Here is a 17,349-nt window from a genome sequence, read left to right as displayed (position 1 = left end):
AAAAGGACTGTTTCCGAAATTTCCATTACAACTAATTCTCTGCTCATCACTTCTTCTTCTTCTCCTCTTCCTCATCATCACTACTTCTTCAATCCCCCGCCCGTAGCTTTAGCAGCCGTACTCCTCGTAAACCTCCCCAACTGACTCAAACTACTCCTACTCTTCTGATGCCCCTGCTGTCCTTGCGTAGGTGTAGCAGCCGGCCTCGTAATACTAGCCGCTGACCCCGGTCTCCCCAATCCTGAGAGCCTCCCCGTCGGTTTATCCTTTGTCGGCGCCGAAGTCTCTTTATTCAGTGTGGGGGATTCGAGTTCGTCATCCATGTCAGGGAGTGTAAGGCCGTTGGGAAGAGAGGTTAGTCGCAATGGTCGTTGTTGCGCTCGTCGTGCTTTTTCCTGCACGAATTTGAACTTCTCGAGGAGATCTGACCATTTTATACCAGGGTCTTCGCGGGATTTGAGACGGTTGGGCCGGTCAAAGGTTGAGACTGATGGTGTAGTTGGTGCCCTATGGAGTCTATGTTAGCATCGGTAATCAGAGCAAGACAAATGGAGGAAGCAAAACTCACGTTCTTGGGGCAATGTGCAGATAGCCAATCGCACTGACACTATTCAGTCGATTCTTGAGAGCTGCAAAAGCCGAAGACTGTGGCAGAAGCATCAAAAGACCATAAAGACACTTGTAAAGATGAGGGAAACGCTCTGGCTCAAGCAGTTGAAGGCGGAGGTAGGTAAAGACAGGAGACTCGAGCAACTGGACCAGTTTATCAATCTGAATCAGCATGTTGACAGTCATTTCCAGTTCTGCAATGATTTGCAGTAGGTTGTAGGCTTGTTCATATGCTTGAGCAAGCAGACACAACGAGAAGGTAGCCACGGCATTATGACACCACGCTCTGAACAAGGTGACGAAGAAAGTCTGACCATCTCTGTTTTCGAGGTTGCGTAGACGTTTCCTGAGATCGGCCAATTCAGGTGCCGTGATGAGATTGTTGTTAAGATTCTGAACCATGATACTCGCAAACTCGACATCCTCGTCTTTTTCAAGACAGTCTGCTAGCGTGCGGTAGATGCGCTCGGCACTGAGGTTCAAACACAGTTGGCGGATGATGAGGTTTCCTCTATTCTCAAGCAACTTTCTGTCTGTGCAGAAGAGTTTCAGGAGATTGACCATGAAGGAGGTGAAGTAAGAATCGTCGCTGTTTTTGGATATTTGCGAGAGCAATGTCAGATCACGAGTGACTACAGCATCTGCAGGATCTGACAAGGTTTTGAGCAGAGCGGGGAAAGTTCCATCGTGAATGGCCAAAGTCTTACGAGGTGACTTGCGATGAAGCATAATTAGCCAGGCTAGAGCAGCTACTCGAGTCGCCTCATGCTCGTTGAGGAATTGTAGCGTCAGAGAATTGACGGCAGCTTCATAATCTAGCTCGGTCGAGACTGGCGGTGAAGGTTGTGGGGTCGGAGGAATGGTTGTGGCATGGAATTCCGCAGTGGCAGACTCGGCCACCATGTCTGGACTGTTTGCCTTTCGTTGGCGGATGGGTATTGAGTCTCTTCTTGTGGGTTCTATTGGTGTCTTTGGTTGTGCTTGCTGTTGTTGGCCATCTTCAGGCAATGACATAATATGACCCATGAGGGCAGTGTTGACTCTGTTGGCAGCTGCGCGGACAGTAGGTACACCATGCGATAGGGCTGGCAAGACTTGTGAAAGTAGACGAGGAACAAAGGGTAGCATGTCTTCTGCGCACAGGTCAAAGAAACCTTCGATCCAGCGAAGAGTGGTCAGCTGTATCTCCTCTTCAGCCGTGTCGTTGAGGAATTGGATGAGGATATCAAGGATCTTTGCATAATCGATCTGCACATCTTGTCCTGGGATCCACTCGTCGCCAGCGTCATTGTCATTCTTCTCATCCACGTTTGAGCTGACGAATGAAGCCGAATCGGAGCTTGCCTTGTCGTCGTCATGGTTCGTGTTGGAGTTGTCGGCTTGTGCATCTACGTCTTGATCTGCAACAGCTAGTCCATCTCTGCTAGAAATTGAGTTCCTCGGCTGACTTTCGGCAATGAGACTTCTCTTGCTTTCGGCGATGCCCCTCTTGATTGCAGATATCTTCTTGATCTCTACCAGGAAACGGTCCAGACAGACTTTCGTTGTAGTGTGAACGTCCACATTCGGGTCGGAGAGGAAGCGTAGCAGGCCACCAAGGAAGTCTGGCAAGAAGACGACCAGCTCCAAGTCGGGTATTGAGTCTAGAAGGGTGATCCAGCTGACAAGGAAGGTACGAGTAAAGGGATTGATGACAAAGATGCGTTCGCGGAGCAGTGGGATAAACCTTGCAAGAGAGAAAGCGGTGGCTTGTTCGGCAAAGGGATCGTCGTTGTTGGGGTCGGCGTCGTTGTCCAAGATGGAGACGTAGGAAGCGGCCGACTCTGCGACAATGTCCTTGACCAGACGGTCGAGCAGCTCGGCACCGTTCTTGACCGACAGTTCGGTATCGGCAGCCAGTTTGCAGAGAGCGTCAAAGACGTCGTTGAAGTAGATCAGGATCTCGCCCTTTGCGACCTTTGCGATGTTGTACATGCTCTCGCAGGCATAATAGCGGACTCTTGCATCCTGGTCGGAGAAACAAGCCAGTACAGGCGGCACTATGTCGCGAAGGTAGCGGGCAACATCGATACCCAGAGCGATGGCAGCAGCGGCCAGACCAATGAGACCACCATTGCGGGCATGCGGTTGGTGTACGGCGTATGCGTAGTCGTGACAGAGTTGGTGAACGACCTTTTCGATGCGGACGTGATCGTTGGCAGCCAGAGAGGTTCGTATGATGGCTTCCAGCTCCAGCGCACCAGCTTTGCGGCGGTCGTAGAGCTTGTCGGCCAGGGCCTTTTGGACAGAGAGATCCATCGTCGGTCGCCGTCTTGGGGCTCGTTACTCCGGGGTCGGACTCAGATGGGATTTTGTTTCGATGATTGTCGCATCGCGTGTAGTGTGGTTATTCCTTCATGAACCACGCGTCATGCGTCGTTTATCCTATGGTTTTGTCTGGAAGAATGTCGAGCGAGTTCGTGTATGGTCGAGTGTCGAGTGTCGAGCACGCTTTGTCGCGGCTTGCTGTCACCGGCTGGCAGCTGCCCTCGACTCGCGAGTCGCGACCGTCTCCGCATGCTATCGAGCCCCGAGTCAAGCACCTCCGCTATCAGCTGAGTACTGAGTCAGGGCGATAAGCAGTGTGACTCTTTTCCCCTCGCTGTTGATTTAGTGCGCGCGCGCCGCCTGCTTCACTTGTTTGCGCTGCACACTTGACCTCCCACACCACACACATCGACTGCCAGTCGCAACCGCCAACATGGCCGACAAACCTTCCATATACATTGACGAGGAGAAGGGCATTGACGCCGAGTCTGCCTCAGGCACCGAACAAGCTCCCTACAAGTCCGTCCAGCACGCTTTCCTCCAGCACGGCGATGCCGCCCAGTACCAAGTCCGCAAGAGCGCAGAGGACCCCGAATGGAAGCCCGCCGCAAAGGCCGCCCTGAAGAAGGCCGCCAACTACGCCGACGCCCAGAAGAAGAAGGCCGCAAAGGAAAAGGACCTCGTCATCCGCCAGCAAAAGGAGGAAGAGGACCGCCAGAAGGTGCTCGACGAGGCCAAGAAGATTGTCATCAAGGAGGACACCTCTCTTCCCGAGGCAAAGAAGATGAAGCTCGACAACAAGGCTGTCCAGCTCCGTGGCAACGGTGTCGAGAAGGGCACTCGCGTCCGCGTCTTTGGTCGCGTTCACCGCTACCGCCAGCAGAAGGGTCTCGTCTTCATCACCCTCCGTGATGGCTACGGCTTCATGCAGTGCATTCTCCAGGGCGACCTCGCAAAGTCCTACGATGCCATCACTCTTGCCCGCGAGAGCAGCATGGAGATTGTCGGTGAACTCGCACAGGTCCCTGAGGGTGCCCACGCTCCTGACAACCGTGAACTCCACGCCGACTACTTCAAGGTCCTCTTCAAGGCCCCCGGTGGTGACGAGGCCATCACCAACAAGGTCCAGGCCAAGGGTGACGCGCAGACTCTTCTCGACCTCCGCCATCTCACTCTCCGTGGTGAAGTCGCTTCCAACGTCATGTTTGTCCGCGACGCCGTCGAGTATGCCTTCCACCAAGTCTACAAGGAGGTCCGCTGCCGCAAGGTCTCGCCCCCTGCTCTCGTCCAGACCCAGGTCGAAGGTGGAGCCACCCTCTTCAAGTTCGACTACTACGGCGAACCCGCCTTCCTCACCCAATCCTCCCAACTCTACCTCGAGACCGTCATCCCCTCCATGGGCGACGTCTACTGCATCGAAAAGTCGTTCCGCGCCGAGAAGTCCCTCACCCGCCGCCATCTCTCAGAGTACACACACGTCGAAGCCGAACTCGACTTTATCACTTTCGACGACCTCCTCGTCCACCTGGAAGAAGTCATGTGCCGCGTCATCGAAGTCACCATGAGCGACCCTAAGATTGCCGCCATCATCAAAGACCTCAACCCTGACTTCCAAATGCCCCAACGCCCCTTTATGCGCATGAAGTACGCCGAAGCCATCGACTGGCTCGTCGAACACAACATCCCCAACGAAGAAGACCAACCCCACAAATTCGGCGACGACATTGCAGAGGCCGCAGAGCGCAGAATGACAGACATCATCAACAAGCCCATCTTCTTGACCCACTTCCCCGTCGAGATCAAGGCTTTCTACATGCAAAAGGATCCTCAGGATAAGCGTGTCACTGAATCTGTGGATTGCTTGATGCCCGGTGTCGGAGAGATTGTGGGTGGAAGTATGAGAATGGATGATTATGATGAGTTGATGGCTGCCTATGAGCGCGAGGGCATCGATCCCAAGCCTTACTACTGGTACACTGATCAACGCAGGTATGTGTTTTTTGTTCTTCTTCCTTGCCCCTTTCTTCCTTTTTTCCACCCCGCCAACCCTTTTGCTCGTCTCAAAGACCATGATTTTGCTAACATCCGTTCATCAGATACGGTTCTTCCCCCCACGGTGGCTACGGTCTCGGTCTCGAGCGCTTCCTCGCTTGGTTGTGCAAACAGCACACCGTCCGTGACACTTGCCTCTACCCTCGCTACATGGGCCGTTGCACTCCCTAGTTTTTTTTCTTTTGCTTCCTCTATCTCTCTCTCAAAAAGCTACCCCAAAAAGAGTGCTTTCCATCTACATTACCTCTTGTTATGCAGCTCCCCCGCCCTGTCCTAGCCAAGTCCTGAGATTTCAAGTCAAAGGGGCAAAAAAAAGAGAAAGAATTGTCATGAGTTCAAAAGAAAGTTCTGTTTTTACCCCCTGCTTCTGATTTCTTTTACCTTTTCCTCGTGATTCTCGTGGTTGTTATTCTTCGTGATATATACGCCAATGTATGTTCTGAATTATCCGCATCGGATGATCACTTCGAGGCGGAAATTATGACGATAACAAATACTAGCGATGCAGTTTTTTGAACAAAGATAACCTTGTTTGTTGTACAGTACGGGTCATATACACACAAAGAAAATGAAGGGAGACGCGGATATGAAAAGATTTTGCCATTAAGACTTTCAAGAATGTGTGCATGCAAGAAAAAAAAAAGAGAAACACAGACGCATCTGCTGTAAAACGCCCGCCCCCTTTGCTCAGCACCACTTGTCCAGATTTTCGATACCGACCAACGCTACACAGAGCTTCATGGTCAAAAGCTTAGTAGTGGATGGCCTTGCCGTGAGTGGCCATGGCAGCCTCCTTGAATGCTTCGGCGAGGGTAGGGTGAGCATGCGAAGTTCTCGCAACATCCTCGGACGAAGCACCGTACTCGAGTGCCAAAACACCCTCTGCAATCATCTCACCGGCGTTGGGGCCGACAATGTGGATACCGAGGATACGGTCGGTCTCGGAGTCGGCGAGGAACTTGACCATACCGTCAGAGTCGGCGTTGGTCTTTGCTCTCGAGTTGGCCGAGAAGGGGAACGAGCCGACGTTGTACTTGACACCGGCTTCCTTGAGTTCGGCCTCGTTCTGACCGACCCAGGCGACTTCGGGGTGTGTGTACATGACGGAGGGAATGGCGCCGTAGTTGACGTGACCGTAACCCTTTGTGATGTACTCGATGGCGGCGACGGCCTCCTCCTCAGCCTTGTGGGCGAGCATGGGACCGAATGTTACGTCGCCAATGACGCGGATGTGGGGGATCTTGGTGCGGTACTCTTGGTCAATGACAATGCGGCCACGGTTGTCAGCCTCGAGGCCAATGTTTTCCAGACCGAGACCGGCGGTGTAGGGACGGCGACCGATGGCGACCAGAACGACGTCTGCCTCGAGCTGTGGTTTGTGTTAGTAGATTGTCGTAAAAGTGGGAATATTCAAGCACTCACAGTCTCCTCCTTGCCGCCCTTGGCAGCCTCGACCTTGATCTTGACGTCGGCAGCGCTGTCGTCACCCTCAATGACCTTTGTGTTGAGCTTGAACTTGATGCCCTGCTTGGCAAGAGTCTTTTGAATGTTCTTTGAGATCTCGGCGTCCATACCGGGACCACCGATTTGACCAAGGAACTCGACGACGGTGACCTCGGCACCAAGACGAGACCAGACAGAGGCCATCTCAAGACCAATGATACCACCACCGATGACAACCATCTTCTTGGGAACAGTCTCGAGGGCAATGGCGCCAGTCGAGGTGATGACCTTCTTCTCGTCGATGTTAAGACCGGGGAAAGGAGTGGCTTCGGAACCAGTTGCGATCAGGATGTTCTTGCCGCGGACGCTGGTCTCACCACCCTCGGTGAGGTTGACCTGGACGGTGTGCTCATCGGCAAAGGCACCAGTACCCTTGATGTACTCGACGTTGTTCTTCTTGAACAGGAACTCGATACCCTTGGTCAGACCGTTGACCGATGTCTCCTTGGCCTTCATCATCTGCTTGAGGTTGAGCTTGACATCGCCGACTTCGATGCCGCGGTTCTTGGTGTCGTGAAGGATCTGGTGGTAGAGGTGCGAGTTGTTGAGAAGAGACTTTGAGGGAATGCAGCCGACGTTCAAGCAGGTACCGCCGAGGGAGCCACGCTTCTCGATACATGCGACCTGGACGGGGAATCTTGTCAGTTGTTGTTCGCGTGAAGCTGTGTACGAGTCTGCTCACCTTGAGACCCTCCTGACCAGCCTTGATGGCAGCAACGTAACCGGCAACACCGCCACCAATGATGACCAAATCCTTCTCCTCTGCGCAAAAGAGTCAGCCAAGCTCACTCATGTGTCGTAGTCATCCAAGCGTACCGGTCTCGGTGGCGTATGATCTCCTTGATTGCACCTTGTCGACAAGGTAAAGGGTTGAAGGCGAGGCGCGGAACGTGTTGTTTGCGGAGCGGAGCAGCGGGCGCGATGCGCGAGGGATCATGTGGGAGAACATGGCGACTGTAGGGAATGAGAGACACAGGGAAACGAAAGTAACAAAAGATCCTGTCAAGAGGAGGCTATAACAATCTCTCTCTGTTGGGCTTCCAGCTCCTGCTTGACCTACGACGAATCTCTAAACCGCGCCAAGCCTTGCTCTCGGGCAGAAGCTGCGGGCTCCCGTCAATTCCTTCACCGAATGTCCGACTCCTGCCGACCGACTCTTGCCGATTTGGCATGGAATCAACAAACACTTGATCTCCATCATCACCGACTTTTGCTGTGCAACAGTAAAACAATCTCATTCTCAATGGGTATCAACAATATACAAGTCACCATCTTCCACCAACGCCAAATCACATCTGACCAAGTCATCCTCAAGCCGCTGCTTGAACAACCGTGTACCCCTCGTTGACCACCTTGGTAATCTCCTCGTCCTTGTGTTGAAGCAGACCGAGCGCATATGCGACATCGTTCCATTGCCTTTCGTTTTCTGCTCTCGGTAATCTGGCTGCCAACTTGTTTGCAAGCTGTTTCGCGTGCTTGTCCTTTTCGATGAAGCCCGACAAGAATTTGATGATGCGACGGAACTGATCCTCTTCGAGCTCTTCATCGCGAGACAACAAGCTGAACATGTCAACAAATTGGTTGTAGACCGCGTTGTCTTTGCCTGCCAGCTCGCTGAAGAACATTCGTGACATGTCTCGTACTCTGTCATCACTGTCCTCGACACACTTGGCCATCTCGCTGAGCTGTCCCTTGACCTTGACTTGACCAGCGAGAATCAAGAACGTCAACGTCATAAGACATGTGCGCTTGACTGGTAGTGATCTGTCGGATAGGCGACGGTAGAGGTAGTCGGTATTCTCATCAATTAGGTGGTTGAAGCAGACCGCCATATCTCCAAGAGCGATGACCAAGTTGTTACGCGTTGTGGCATCCGGACTACGCTCGAGGATTGTGATGAGTAGTCCCAAGTTTTGCTCACAGTACTCGGAGCTTACACACATAAGCTTGGCCAAACACAGAGCAGCTTGTGCCTGTAGCTCTTGGTTGGCGTACGAGGTGTTGTTCATGCAAATCTCGCGAACCAGGGGACCAAAGTTTGTCAGCAGAGATTGAGGTCCGTAGAGAAGCTCTCTCTCACGCACATGAGCGATGGCGTCCGTAAAGTCATCCTCGGTTGTGCCTGTGATGAGATCGAGGTCATCTTGCTCTTCTTCCTTGACGTCCTTGGCATCCGACTTCTTCGCACCCTTGCCCTTCTTGACTGGTGCCGGATCAGCAGTAGCTTGCTTCTCCTTGTCCATCTTTCGGCGCTTAAAGTCCATCTCACAGAGTTCTAGATGAACAATCTGTTTGATGCCAATGTGACCGACAGTGAACAGTAGTTGAGACAATGGCAGTGCAGAGTCCTCAACCTTGGGCATTTCGACCTCTTCCTCTTCCTTCTTGATCGGAGGTATATCTTCCATGGGCTCATCATCCATACCACTCATCTCAACGTCGCCGTCCTCAATTTTCACAGATTCTGCCTCCGGCTCTGACTTGGTGGCAATCAAGGCCGGTGAGAAAACCTTCTTGGTCTTGAAACGGAGAATCTCGGATGCCAGCTCGTCGGGATGTTTCGAAAGTGCATAGATGGCACTTATGACTTGCTCGGCCAGACCATACCACTCCTTACTCGTAGATTTGACGTCTGCCATAGCAGCGAGTTTTTGAAGAACTGCATGATCGTTGGGCAGTCTTGTCGAGGTGGGAGCTGCTTGAACACCTTTGGTATGCTTCGGGTTGTTCATTCGCATCAGCGCAATGCAGGTGAATTTAGCCAGGACAAGATCTGTTCTGCCGTATGCTCCAAGACCAATACGAAGACATGTCTCCATCTCCTTTATGATAATCTCAGGGTCAGCCAAAGCGAGCATGCCGAGAACGATGATTGCACCACGGCGTTGATTCTTCGATATTTCTCTTCGCTCGATGCCGTAGATCTGCCACAGCTTCTGAATGGTAGCGTCCTTGATGAAGTCGGATTGCATCATTGTGCTGAGCAATTGCTCCAGACTGGTCAATTCGGCGGCAGTCGCTCCGAAAGTCAGACTGACCATGTTTCTGGCGATGAAATTGGCAGCGTCGTTTGCAGAGAAGCCACTTGGGGCGTCAAAGAACAAGCCCTTGTAACATTCTATGAGATGAGCTTGTACACCCTTTCCTTCGTCACTGTTTCCTTTGGTCCAGATGAGGCGCAACATCTTTCGGATACCTGTGCGGGCAGTTTCGATTTTGTATGCGTCTGCGATGACAAAGTAGTCCATGGCTTCGATGACTTCTGACTTGTTCTTCGAAGCCAAGAGTTGAGTGATGATCGGAGACGCTTCGTGAAGAACATCGATGAATTTCAGAGCCTCGATATAGTAGCGGCGGGTCAAGGTCAGCTTGGACATCATTTCGCCAGTGACCGCTTCGGCAGCGGCTTTTTCGAAGGCAGCCTGTTTCTGCTCCTCGGTCATAGCTGGCTTCTCCTTGACGGGCGACACTTGTGTGGCGTCATCTAAAAGCTCCTCGTCGACGGTGGCGTCTTGTTGTTCAACCATACCAGCAGCCTCTTGCGGCGGCTTGAGTGCATTGAGCTCAGCTTCGCAAACTTCCAATCGTGAGTTCCAGTCCGAGTACGAGAGTTGACCGCCGTGTAGAACAGCGAATGGATGTGTTTGGACGAGTTTTCCCAGTAGCTTGATGGCATTTCTGCGGACGTTGCTGCTCTTGTCTTCAAGACTTCTGCAAGCAAGATCTGCGGCTGTCTGTCTGCGCTTGGGGTACTTTGTTTCGAGGTCGCAGAGCTTCATGTAGACTTGGATGGCGCGGCATCTGCAGTAAGGGTTGATGTCGAGGAAACGTTCTTCGAGCACTTCGAAGAAGGCATTGATCTGGCCCTTGTGGTTCTCGCTACGCTCTTCTCCTTCCTGCTTGCTTAACATGGCAATCAAGTTGCCACAAACTTCGATGATGGAGCAACGTAAAGTGTATGATTCGGAGTCGAGCAGTTTGGCGAGAAGCATGACTTGCTTGATGACTTGTCGTGGTGCCAGCTCTGAGAATTTTGTGATGAAGGTGGAAACAGACTTGGGTCCTTTCAAGTCGCTGCTGCTGAATTCCTGGTTGCTCAGTTCGCGCAAGACTTCTTCGGAGAGTTGGGGATAGTCGTATTGCTCAGCCAGAATGTTTAGCAGCTCAGCCATGGGCTCTGAGAGGTGTTCGAAATAGAGAAGACTCTGGATGATGTTTGTCTGAGCACCCGAAGCATGACCATGGTGCTTGACGGCAATACACAAGACCTTGAAGGCATGCATCTTGATGGCAGTATTCTTGACTCTTGCTTCGTTCTCCATCATGAGGTAGACCGGACGGGTAAAGAGGCCAATGAAAGTGTCGCGTTCGGAAGTGGTGACAAAGATGCGGGCGAGCTTGAGTTTCATGACCTTGGCCATGGTGTTGAGGGCAGACTGGATCTGTATTGAAGGATCCCAGGGAGCATCTTTCCCAGCCTTTGGCTTTGCAGCAGCCTTTCCTCCTCGTCCACGAGCAGCGGGTGCAGCAGACTTTTCAGAAGCGACTCTTGTTTCGACGCTGGTGAAGCACCACATGAGGAGGAAAGACAGCATTTCGAGGAGGAGCTTGTGCTGAGGGATCGAGTCTTGTTCGTCGGCTTCGATGTCATTGTGGACAGAGTCGGCCTCGGCGGAGAGGGCGGAGAGGACGAGGTCGAGCAGCTTGGAGAGCGACTGGGTGGGGATGAGGTTGAATTGTCTGAGGTCATGGTCAGGCACATGTGTCTGAGTAGCGTCATGTTGACGGGTGGGGGCGCACTTGAGCAGAAACTGCAAAGAGTCAAAGTTGGGCGGACGGGCGACAGCCTCGGGATTCTCTGTGATGGCGTCCACGATAGGATTCAAGATGGCGTTGACCAGGGCGGGAGTCAAGTCTTCGGGACTATGTTCGCATTCGAGCAGATCGGGATGCGCTTCGGGGGTGTGGGTTTCCAGTGGGTTGTTGAGATAGGTCTTGAGCGCGTCGTTGATGTCAAAGTCCGAGAGAGCCTCCATGATGGGCGAGGCACGCCCTTGACAGCAAGTCCAGATGTGTTGGTTGAGTATGTGGATGAGAAGGAGCGACGGTGGGCAGCAGCAGCAGGCGCAGCAGAAGCAGCAGGAGCAGCAAAGATTCGGTGTTGATGTTTGCGGAGAAGACGAATCCCGTGTTGATGTCTTTCCCCATCGGGCAAGGCGCCTCTTTCTGCGCCTTCTCCATCATCGAGCGTGACGAGGGGCATTTTCTGAAGCCAGAAACAATAAACAATCAACAATCGCAAGAATGGAACAAGTCCTCTAATCGCTACAGCACACAAGATTCAGTATCATGGCCAGCATGCGTGGGGCGAAGATGGTGCGCGAGGCCATCCCAGTCGCCGACTATCACATGCGAAGTGAAGACGAGACCGAAGATGCCATGGACGAGAGCAAGAACAGCATGGACTCGAGTCAAGCCACAGAGTCCGAAGGCAGCGATGAAGAGGTCGAGACTTCAGTCCAGGAGGACATCAACCGCTTCGAGCAGTCGTTCAAGAACATCTCGACTCGCTTCCGCCTCATCAACCGCATTGGAGAAGGTGCCTCTCTCTACCCATCCCATCAACAAGCCACTCTCTGACCCAGTTCCAGGTACCTTCTCGACCGTCTACAAGGCCGAGGACCTTCTCTACGACAAGTACAAGAACGACTGGAACCACGTCTCCTTCTCACCACAAACAAAGTCCGCACGAGACCGACCGCGTGCTCGCTATGTTGCCATCAAGAAAATCTACGTCACCTCGTCACCCATGCGCATCTTCAACGAGCTCGAGCTGCTGCACGACTTGAGAGACTCCCAGAACGTCTGTCCACTGATCACCGCCTTCCGTCATCAAGACCAGGTCGTCGCCGTCCTGCCTTACTTCCAACATCGCGACTTCCGAGACTACTTCCGCGACATGACCATCAACGACATGCGTGTCTACTTTGGCCAACTCTTCACTGCCGTCCGAGCCGTCCACGAACACCAAATCATCCACCGCGACATCAAACCTACAAACTTCCTATACTCGCCCACAACACAGAAAGGCGTCCTCGTCGACTTTGGTCTGGCTGAAAGAGAAGGAACAGATTGGCACCACTGCAACTGCCAGTACTCACACGAAGACCGTCGATACCGTGTCTCGAACTCGTTATACTCCTCAATACGCACTCAATATCGTGACGCTGGCACACTACCTCCGCCACCTGCATACCCCAAAGAAGACTCTCGAAACTCGCGCAGAGCAAACCGCGCCGGCACCAGAGGCTTCCGTGCCCCTGAAGTCTTGCTCAAGTGCACTTCTCAGACTTGTATCATCGACATCTGGAGTTGCGGCATCATCCTCCTCACTCTTCTCAGCCGTCGCTTCCCCTTCTTCCACTCGGCCGACGACATTGATGCTTTCATCGAGTTGTGCAGTATCTTTGGCAAGCGTCGCATGAACGAAGCTGCTTTACTGCATGGTCAGGTCTTGCAGACAAACATTCCTACCATCAGCGAGAACGGCCATAGCTGGGAGAAGATTCTGCTGTGGTGTACGGAACGCCGCAAGACTGACCTACCGCTCATCGACGAAGAAAAGGAAGCCGTTCAATTCATGTCTCTTTGTCTCGAGCTCGATCCTTCGAAGCGCATATCAGCCGACGAAGCTCTGGAGCATCCGTTCCTGACTCTCGACACCTCGGAACGCTCTCATAGGAACGGTGCCGATGGGATCGAGTGAGACGAGCGACACTTGTGTTAGAAGCGGACTTTGAGTCAGAGAGGCCAACGTCGGTCTGAACAAGTAAATGATATCACGACATGCAAGGGCACAGAACGGAAAATAGCATCATCCAGGAGTTTTTGGTTTCTATTCGACATGTATATATTCTTGTCTTGCATCATCATGTTTCACTCCAATTTATCTTGTGCCAGAAGTCTTGCCAAGAACGTCCACAGATCCTTCAGCTGCTCAGCACGCAGCCATCTCGCCCTTTCACAGTCAACATCGTGGAGGATCGACCCCTGTGCGGTGGCGCGTTCCTGCGTCAGAAATTACTATTCCCAGCTCAACGATGAATATGCATCATGCAGGACGTACTGATAGGAGGTGTTCATCAACACACTGCGTGGAAACGTGCACGCAGCACTGGATCTGCGACGTGCCCCAACATGACCTGCGAAGAGCTTCCAGGCATTGCAGAACGCTGGACCCTTGCCACGGGCTGGCTCACTCTCTTGGTGAATCAAAGACCGGACTGGCCGAAATAAGAGTACAAAGTACGAGATTTACAGGGCTAAGGCCAACGTTTATCATTCACCGGCCACAGATTCGCATGTGATTTTTTGTTCTTCACCAACGCCACCATTCGAGACACCACCTCATGTCGCTGCTCATTATTGAACTTGATCTCACCTGTGTGTGGCGGTTTGCTCAGGTAATCCGGATTGGGATGATGGTGAATCCTTCGAGGTAGGAGATGTTCGGGTTAGCGGTATAGAGTTTCAACGGCGAGCTGAACTCAGGTTGTTTTCCTCGTGTACAACGGTACAGGGATCAAACGTCCTTGGAATATTCCTCGACTGAGCTGGAACAAATCTGCTCCCAATTAACAAACGGTAAGCTGGACATAGCCACATGGAGCGACATTGGCGTCAGTGCCTCTCCGCTGAGGATAAGATGAAGTATCGCCCCTCGCCCTGCCTGAGGGTGACTTTTCTGCCATTTTCCGTTGCCTTTCCTCTATCCACAACTCGCCTGCACGATCTCCAGGCTTCGTCACCATGAGTTCTTCTGATGTATTTGAGAAGAAGGATGAGCCATTCCACGATGTTGACGAGCTTCCTTCAGACTACGAGTCAGAAAGAGATGATTTACCCTTGTTCGAATCAAAGCACATGCAACAAACCACAATTGAACGCGCCCTGGCATACTCGAAGGTGATGATATCAAAAGGTAGTTCTAATCCATGACGACCGCTTGCGTTATCGTAATCCTGACATTATTCCTACAGCGATACTCCTCATCCCTGTTGGCACGCAAACAGCGCGATGGAGGACAGGACAGCCTCGAAAATCGCACTACACACTTATCGGATGCCTTGTCTTCGTGGGCTTACTTGCACTCATCGTTGTTTCTCGACCAAGTCCTCCTGTCGTCAATGAGACGAATGTCGCTATTGCCAACGCCACAACACTACCATTGACATATAACCGCATCTTGAGTGCTTCCATGCTTTTTGGAATCACTTCACCAACGTACAAGCGAGCAATCGCTACTCACAAGCGTCAAGCACAACGATGGGGTTACTCGACAGAAATCCTGCAGAGAGATGAAGGCTGTGGTTTCTGGACAAAGTTGATCTTCTTGCTCAACCTCGTAGGTCAGGAGCTGCAAAAGCCAGCTGATACTCGTGCCGAGTGGATCATGTATGTTTTTACCCTGCCTGGATTCAAGATGCCCGAAATACTGACACTTCCTCAGGTGGGCCGATGCCGACGCAGTCATCCTGAACCCCAATATTCCTCTCTCGATCTTCTTGCCACCTCCAGATCTTCCTCACATCCATTTCGTCGGCAACAAAGACTGGCACGGCCTTAACAACGGCGTCTTCTTCATCCGCGTCCACCCCTGGACAGTCAGCATGTTCACCTCGGCAATGTCCTTTCCCATATGCCACAAAGATGTCGATCTCGGCGGCAACGTGGAGCAAGAAGCCATGCGTTTAACTTTCGAACGCGAAAACGGCGGTTCCGACGACAAAGGCTGGAGAAGTGGCATTGTATTCATGCCCCGTAAATGGTTCAACGCTTATGAACTTTTCCAAAGCGAAATCCAGGGATCGGATTATTACAAGGAGACTATTAATACGACTGTGGCTACGTATCCGGGGTTGAAGCAGAAGCACAAGTATGAGGGTGGTAGAGGTGGTATGTTGGCGCATTTCCCGGGTGTGGATGGAGAGATTCGACAAGGGTTGATGGATGACTGGATGAATCTGGTAGAAGACGAATGGTCCATGCAATACGGCTCTGTCAACAGCACAAACTCGACCAGCGACCCTGTGGTCTTTGACAGCAAGACTTTGGACTGGGATCGTAATGTTACGGCGAACGGGACGTCGATGTGGACTTTGCCTGTTCATGAAACACCATATCTCAATGAGACGACGTCGTTCTGGAATCGATACCGTGAAGCTATGGCTCTTTCTCTTGAAGCCACGTCTTCGGGTGTTCACGATATTAGCGTCATCAAGTCTGCTCTGGATCTGAGGATAGCGCTCGCGGACAATATGGATGAGCCGGACAAGGTAGATGAGAAGGTGCAACACCTGAAAGAGTTGATGAAGACACGACTTAAATAATGGGGTTTTCGGTTTTGTAGGTTCGAATGCTGATTTTCCATATTCTCTCTACTTTCATGATGATGCATTCAACCATACCGTCTCCTCATGTGCTGAACTTTAGAACTCTCACTTCCTTTGTGATGATAGAGGTTGACGTTCAGAGCGAAGATCTTGCATATTGAGAAACTCAGTCAGTGAGAGACGTATCTTCCTAGTCATCAACACTGTCCATGGCAAGTATCCTGCTTTTTGGAACAGCTAATACATTCGGGAACGACATGACCCTTCCCCAAACCAAATAATCCACGTCTTCTAACCAAATCTCTTACCAATCTCCTCCCTCGTCTTTGGCAAAATATGCGTACCATATTCCACCGCATCATTGAAATTATCATAACCCCTGATCGATATCAAATCCGCACCCAACTCTACATAATCCAAAAGACTCTCCACAACAGTATCATAACTTCCCACCAGTGCAGTACTAGCACCCCTCGCATTCGTTGCAGTAACTGTAGGATACCATAATGCACGATCTTGCACTTCCCCTCTTTTTGCAATATCCAAAAGACGTTGAGAACCCACATTTTGCGGTTCTGGTGCATTGGGAGCGGATTTTCCAAGACCGTTTGCTGTGTGCTGGGTTAATGCATCAAGAGTTTTGTGTGCTTTTGCCCAAGCCAAATCATCGGTTTCTGCGGTTATGGGACGGAAAGTCACCCAAATACGAGGTTTATCTGTACGACCTGCTTTTTCCGCTTCTGTGTAGATGCGAGAGATTTGTTGTTTTGTTTCCTTCAGAGGTTCGCCCCAGAGACCGAAGATGTCGGCTAAAGAGCCACCGATACGATAGGCTTCTTCTGAGGAACCGCCGACGGAGACGGGGATGTTTTTATCCTTGGGGACGACGTCGGAGTGGAAGTTTTTGAAGGTGTAGTAGGTTCCTGACCAATCGAAAGGTTCTTTGGAGGACCAGGTTCGGCGGAGGATTTTGATGTATTCTTCCAGTCTGCCGTCTGTGGATTACAAAGGGAATCGTTAGTCTGTGATGCAAATCAAGTAGTTCTGTGCAGGATATTACTCACATCTCTGGTCTTTTGTGAGGAAATCTCCTTCTTTGGCTTGTTCGGCGTCACTACCTCCGGCGATAAAATGTACCACCACTCTGCCTCCGCTCAATTGATCAAGAGTCGCAAGAGCTTTGGCTGCTACGGTCGGGTACAATGTGTTTGGTCGTAGAGCAATGATAATCTTGATCTTCTTTGTCTTTGCGAGAATGGTTGCTCCCAAGGTGAATGGGTCGAAACCAGTGGAGCCGTAAGGGATGAGGGTGTAGTTGTAGCCATAATCATCCAGAGCACGAGCATACCTCACGAGAAAGTCGACGTCGACGCCTGCGCCAGGGATAGGTTTGAGCTCGTGAGAGGCATTGGGAAAGGTGACACTGATGAATTCGGTGGTTGCCATGTTTTGATTGATGACGTTGTGTTGGTTCTCGGGTTTCGTA

General features: G+C 51.7%; 6 protein-coding genes across 6 annotated transcripts; 3 read left to right on the top strand and 3 right to left on the bottom strand.

Moving 5' to 3' along the window:
* On the bottom strand, positions 1-3,110 carry AUEXF2481DRAFT_45191 (uncharacterized protein). The gene is made up of 2 exons (XM_013483374.1): positions 569-3,110; positions 1-507 (listed from the first exon to the last, which is right to left on the bottom strand). Exons 1-2 carry the CDS (start codon positions 2,905-2,907, stop codon positions 81-83), a joined length of 2,766 nt encoding a protein of 921 aa, XP_013338828.1. The 5' UTR covers positions 2,908-3,110; the 3' UTR covers positions 1-80.
* Positions 3,111-3,349: 239 nt separating this feature from the next.
* On the top strand, positions 3,350-5,139 carry AUEXF2481DRAFT_71554 (uncharacterized protein; the record flags this gene model as incomplete). Its single annotated transcript, XM_013483391.1, has 2 exons — positions 3,350-4,905; positions 5,013-5,139. 2 exons carry the CDS (start codon positions 3,350-3,352, stop codon positions 5,137-5,139), a joined length of 1,683 nt encoding a protein of 560 aa, XP_013338845.1.
* A 580-nt stretch (positions 5,140-5,719) lies between these two features.
* Positions 5,720-11,507, bottom strand: AUEXF2481DRAFT_34066 (uncharacterized protein; the record flags this gene model as incomplete). Its single annotated transcript, XM_013483369.1, has 7 exons — positions 5,720-6,337; positions 6,391-7,095; positions 7,154-7,233; positions 7,288-7,425; positions 7,532-7,684; positions 7,741-7,766; positions 7,810-11,507. The coding sequence occupies 7 exons, from the start codon at positions 11,505-11,507 to the stop codon at positions 5,720-5,722; spliced, it is 5,418 nt and encodes a 1,805-aa protein (XP_013338823.1).
* A 403-nt stretch (positions 11,508-11,910) lies between these two features.
* On the top strand, positions 11,911-13,237 carry AUEXF2481DRAFT_71566 (uncharacterized protein; the record flags this gene model as incomplete). The annotated part of the gene is made up of 2 exons (XM_013483393.1): positions 11,911-12,070; positions 12,123-13,237. 2 exons carry the CDS (start codon positions 11,911-11,913, stop codon positions 13,235-13,237), a joined length of 1,275 nt encoding a protein of 424 aa, XP_013338847.1.
* Positions 13,238-14,280: 1,043 nt separating this feature from the next.
* Positions 14,281-15,860, top strand: AUEXF2481DRAFT_34064 (glycosyltransferase family 34 protein; the record flags this gene model as incomplete). The annotated part of the gene is made up of 3 exons (XM_013483368.1): positions 14,281-14,452; positions 14,511-14,925; positions 14,981-15,860. The coding sequence occupies 3 exons, from the start codon at positions 14,281-14,283 to the stop codon at positions 15,858-15,860; spliced, it is 1,467 nt and encodes a 488-aa protein (XP_013338822.1).
* A 294-nt stretch (positions 15,861-16,154) lies between these two features.
* Positions 16,155-17,309, bottom strand: AUEXF2481DRAFT_71523 (uncharacterized protein; the record flags this gene model as incomplete). Its single annotated transcript, XM_013483383.1, has 2 exons — positions 16,155-16,858; positions 16,928-17,309. 2 exons carry the CDS (start codon positions 17,307-17,309, stop codon positions 16,155-16,157), a joined length of 1,086 nt encoding a protein of 361 aa, XP_013338837.1.
* Positions 17,310-17,349: the final 40 nt, after the last annotated feature.

The sequence above is a fragment of the Aureobasidium subglaciale genome, assembly GCF_000721755.1.
Source record: "Aureobasidium subglaciale EXF-2481 unplaced genomic scaffold scaffold_44, whole genome shotgun sequence".
Taxonomy (NCBI): Eukaryota; Fungi; Ascomycota; class Dothideomycetes; order Dothideales; family Saccotheciaceae; genus Aureobasidium; species Aureobasidium subglaciale.
The sequence above is the reverse complement of the archived record's forward strand: the minus strand, read 5'-3'. Positions and strand labels throughout refer to the sequence as shown.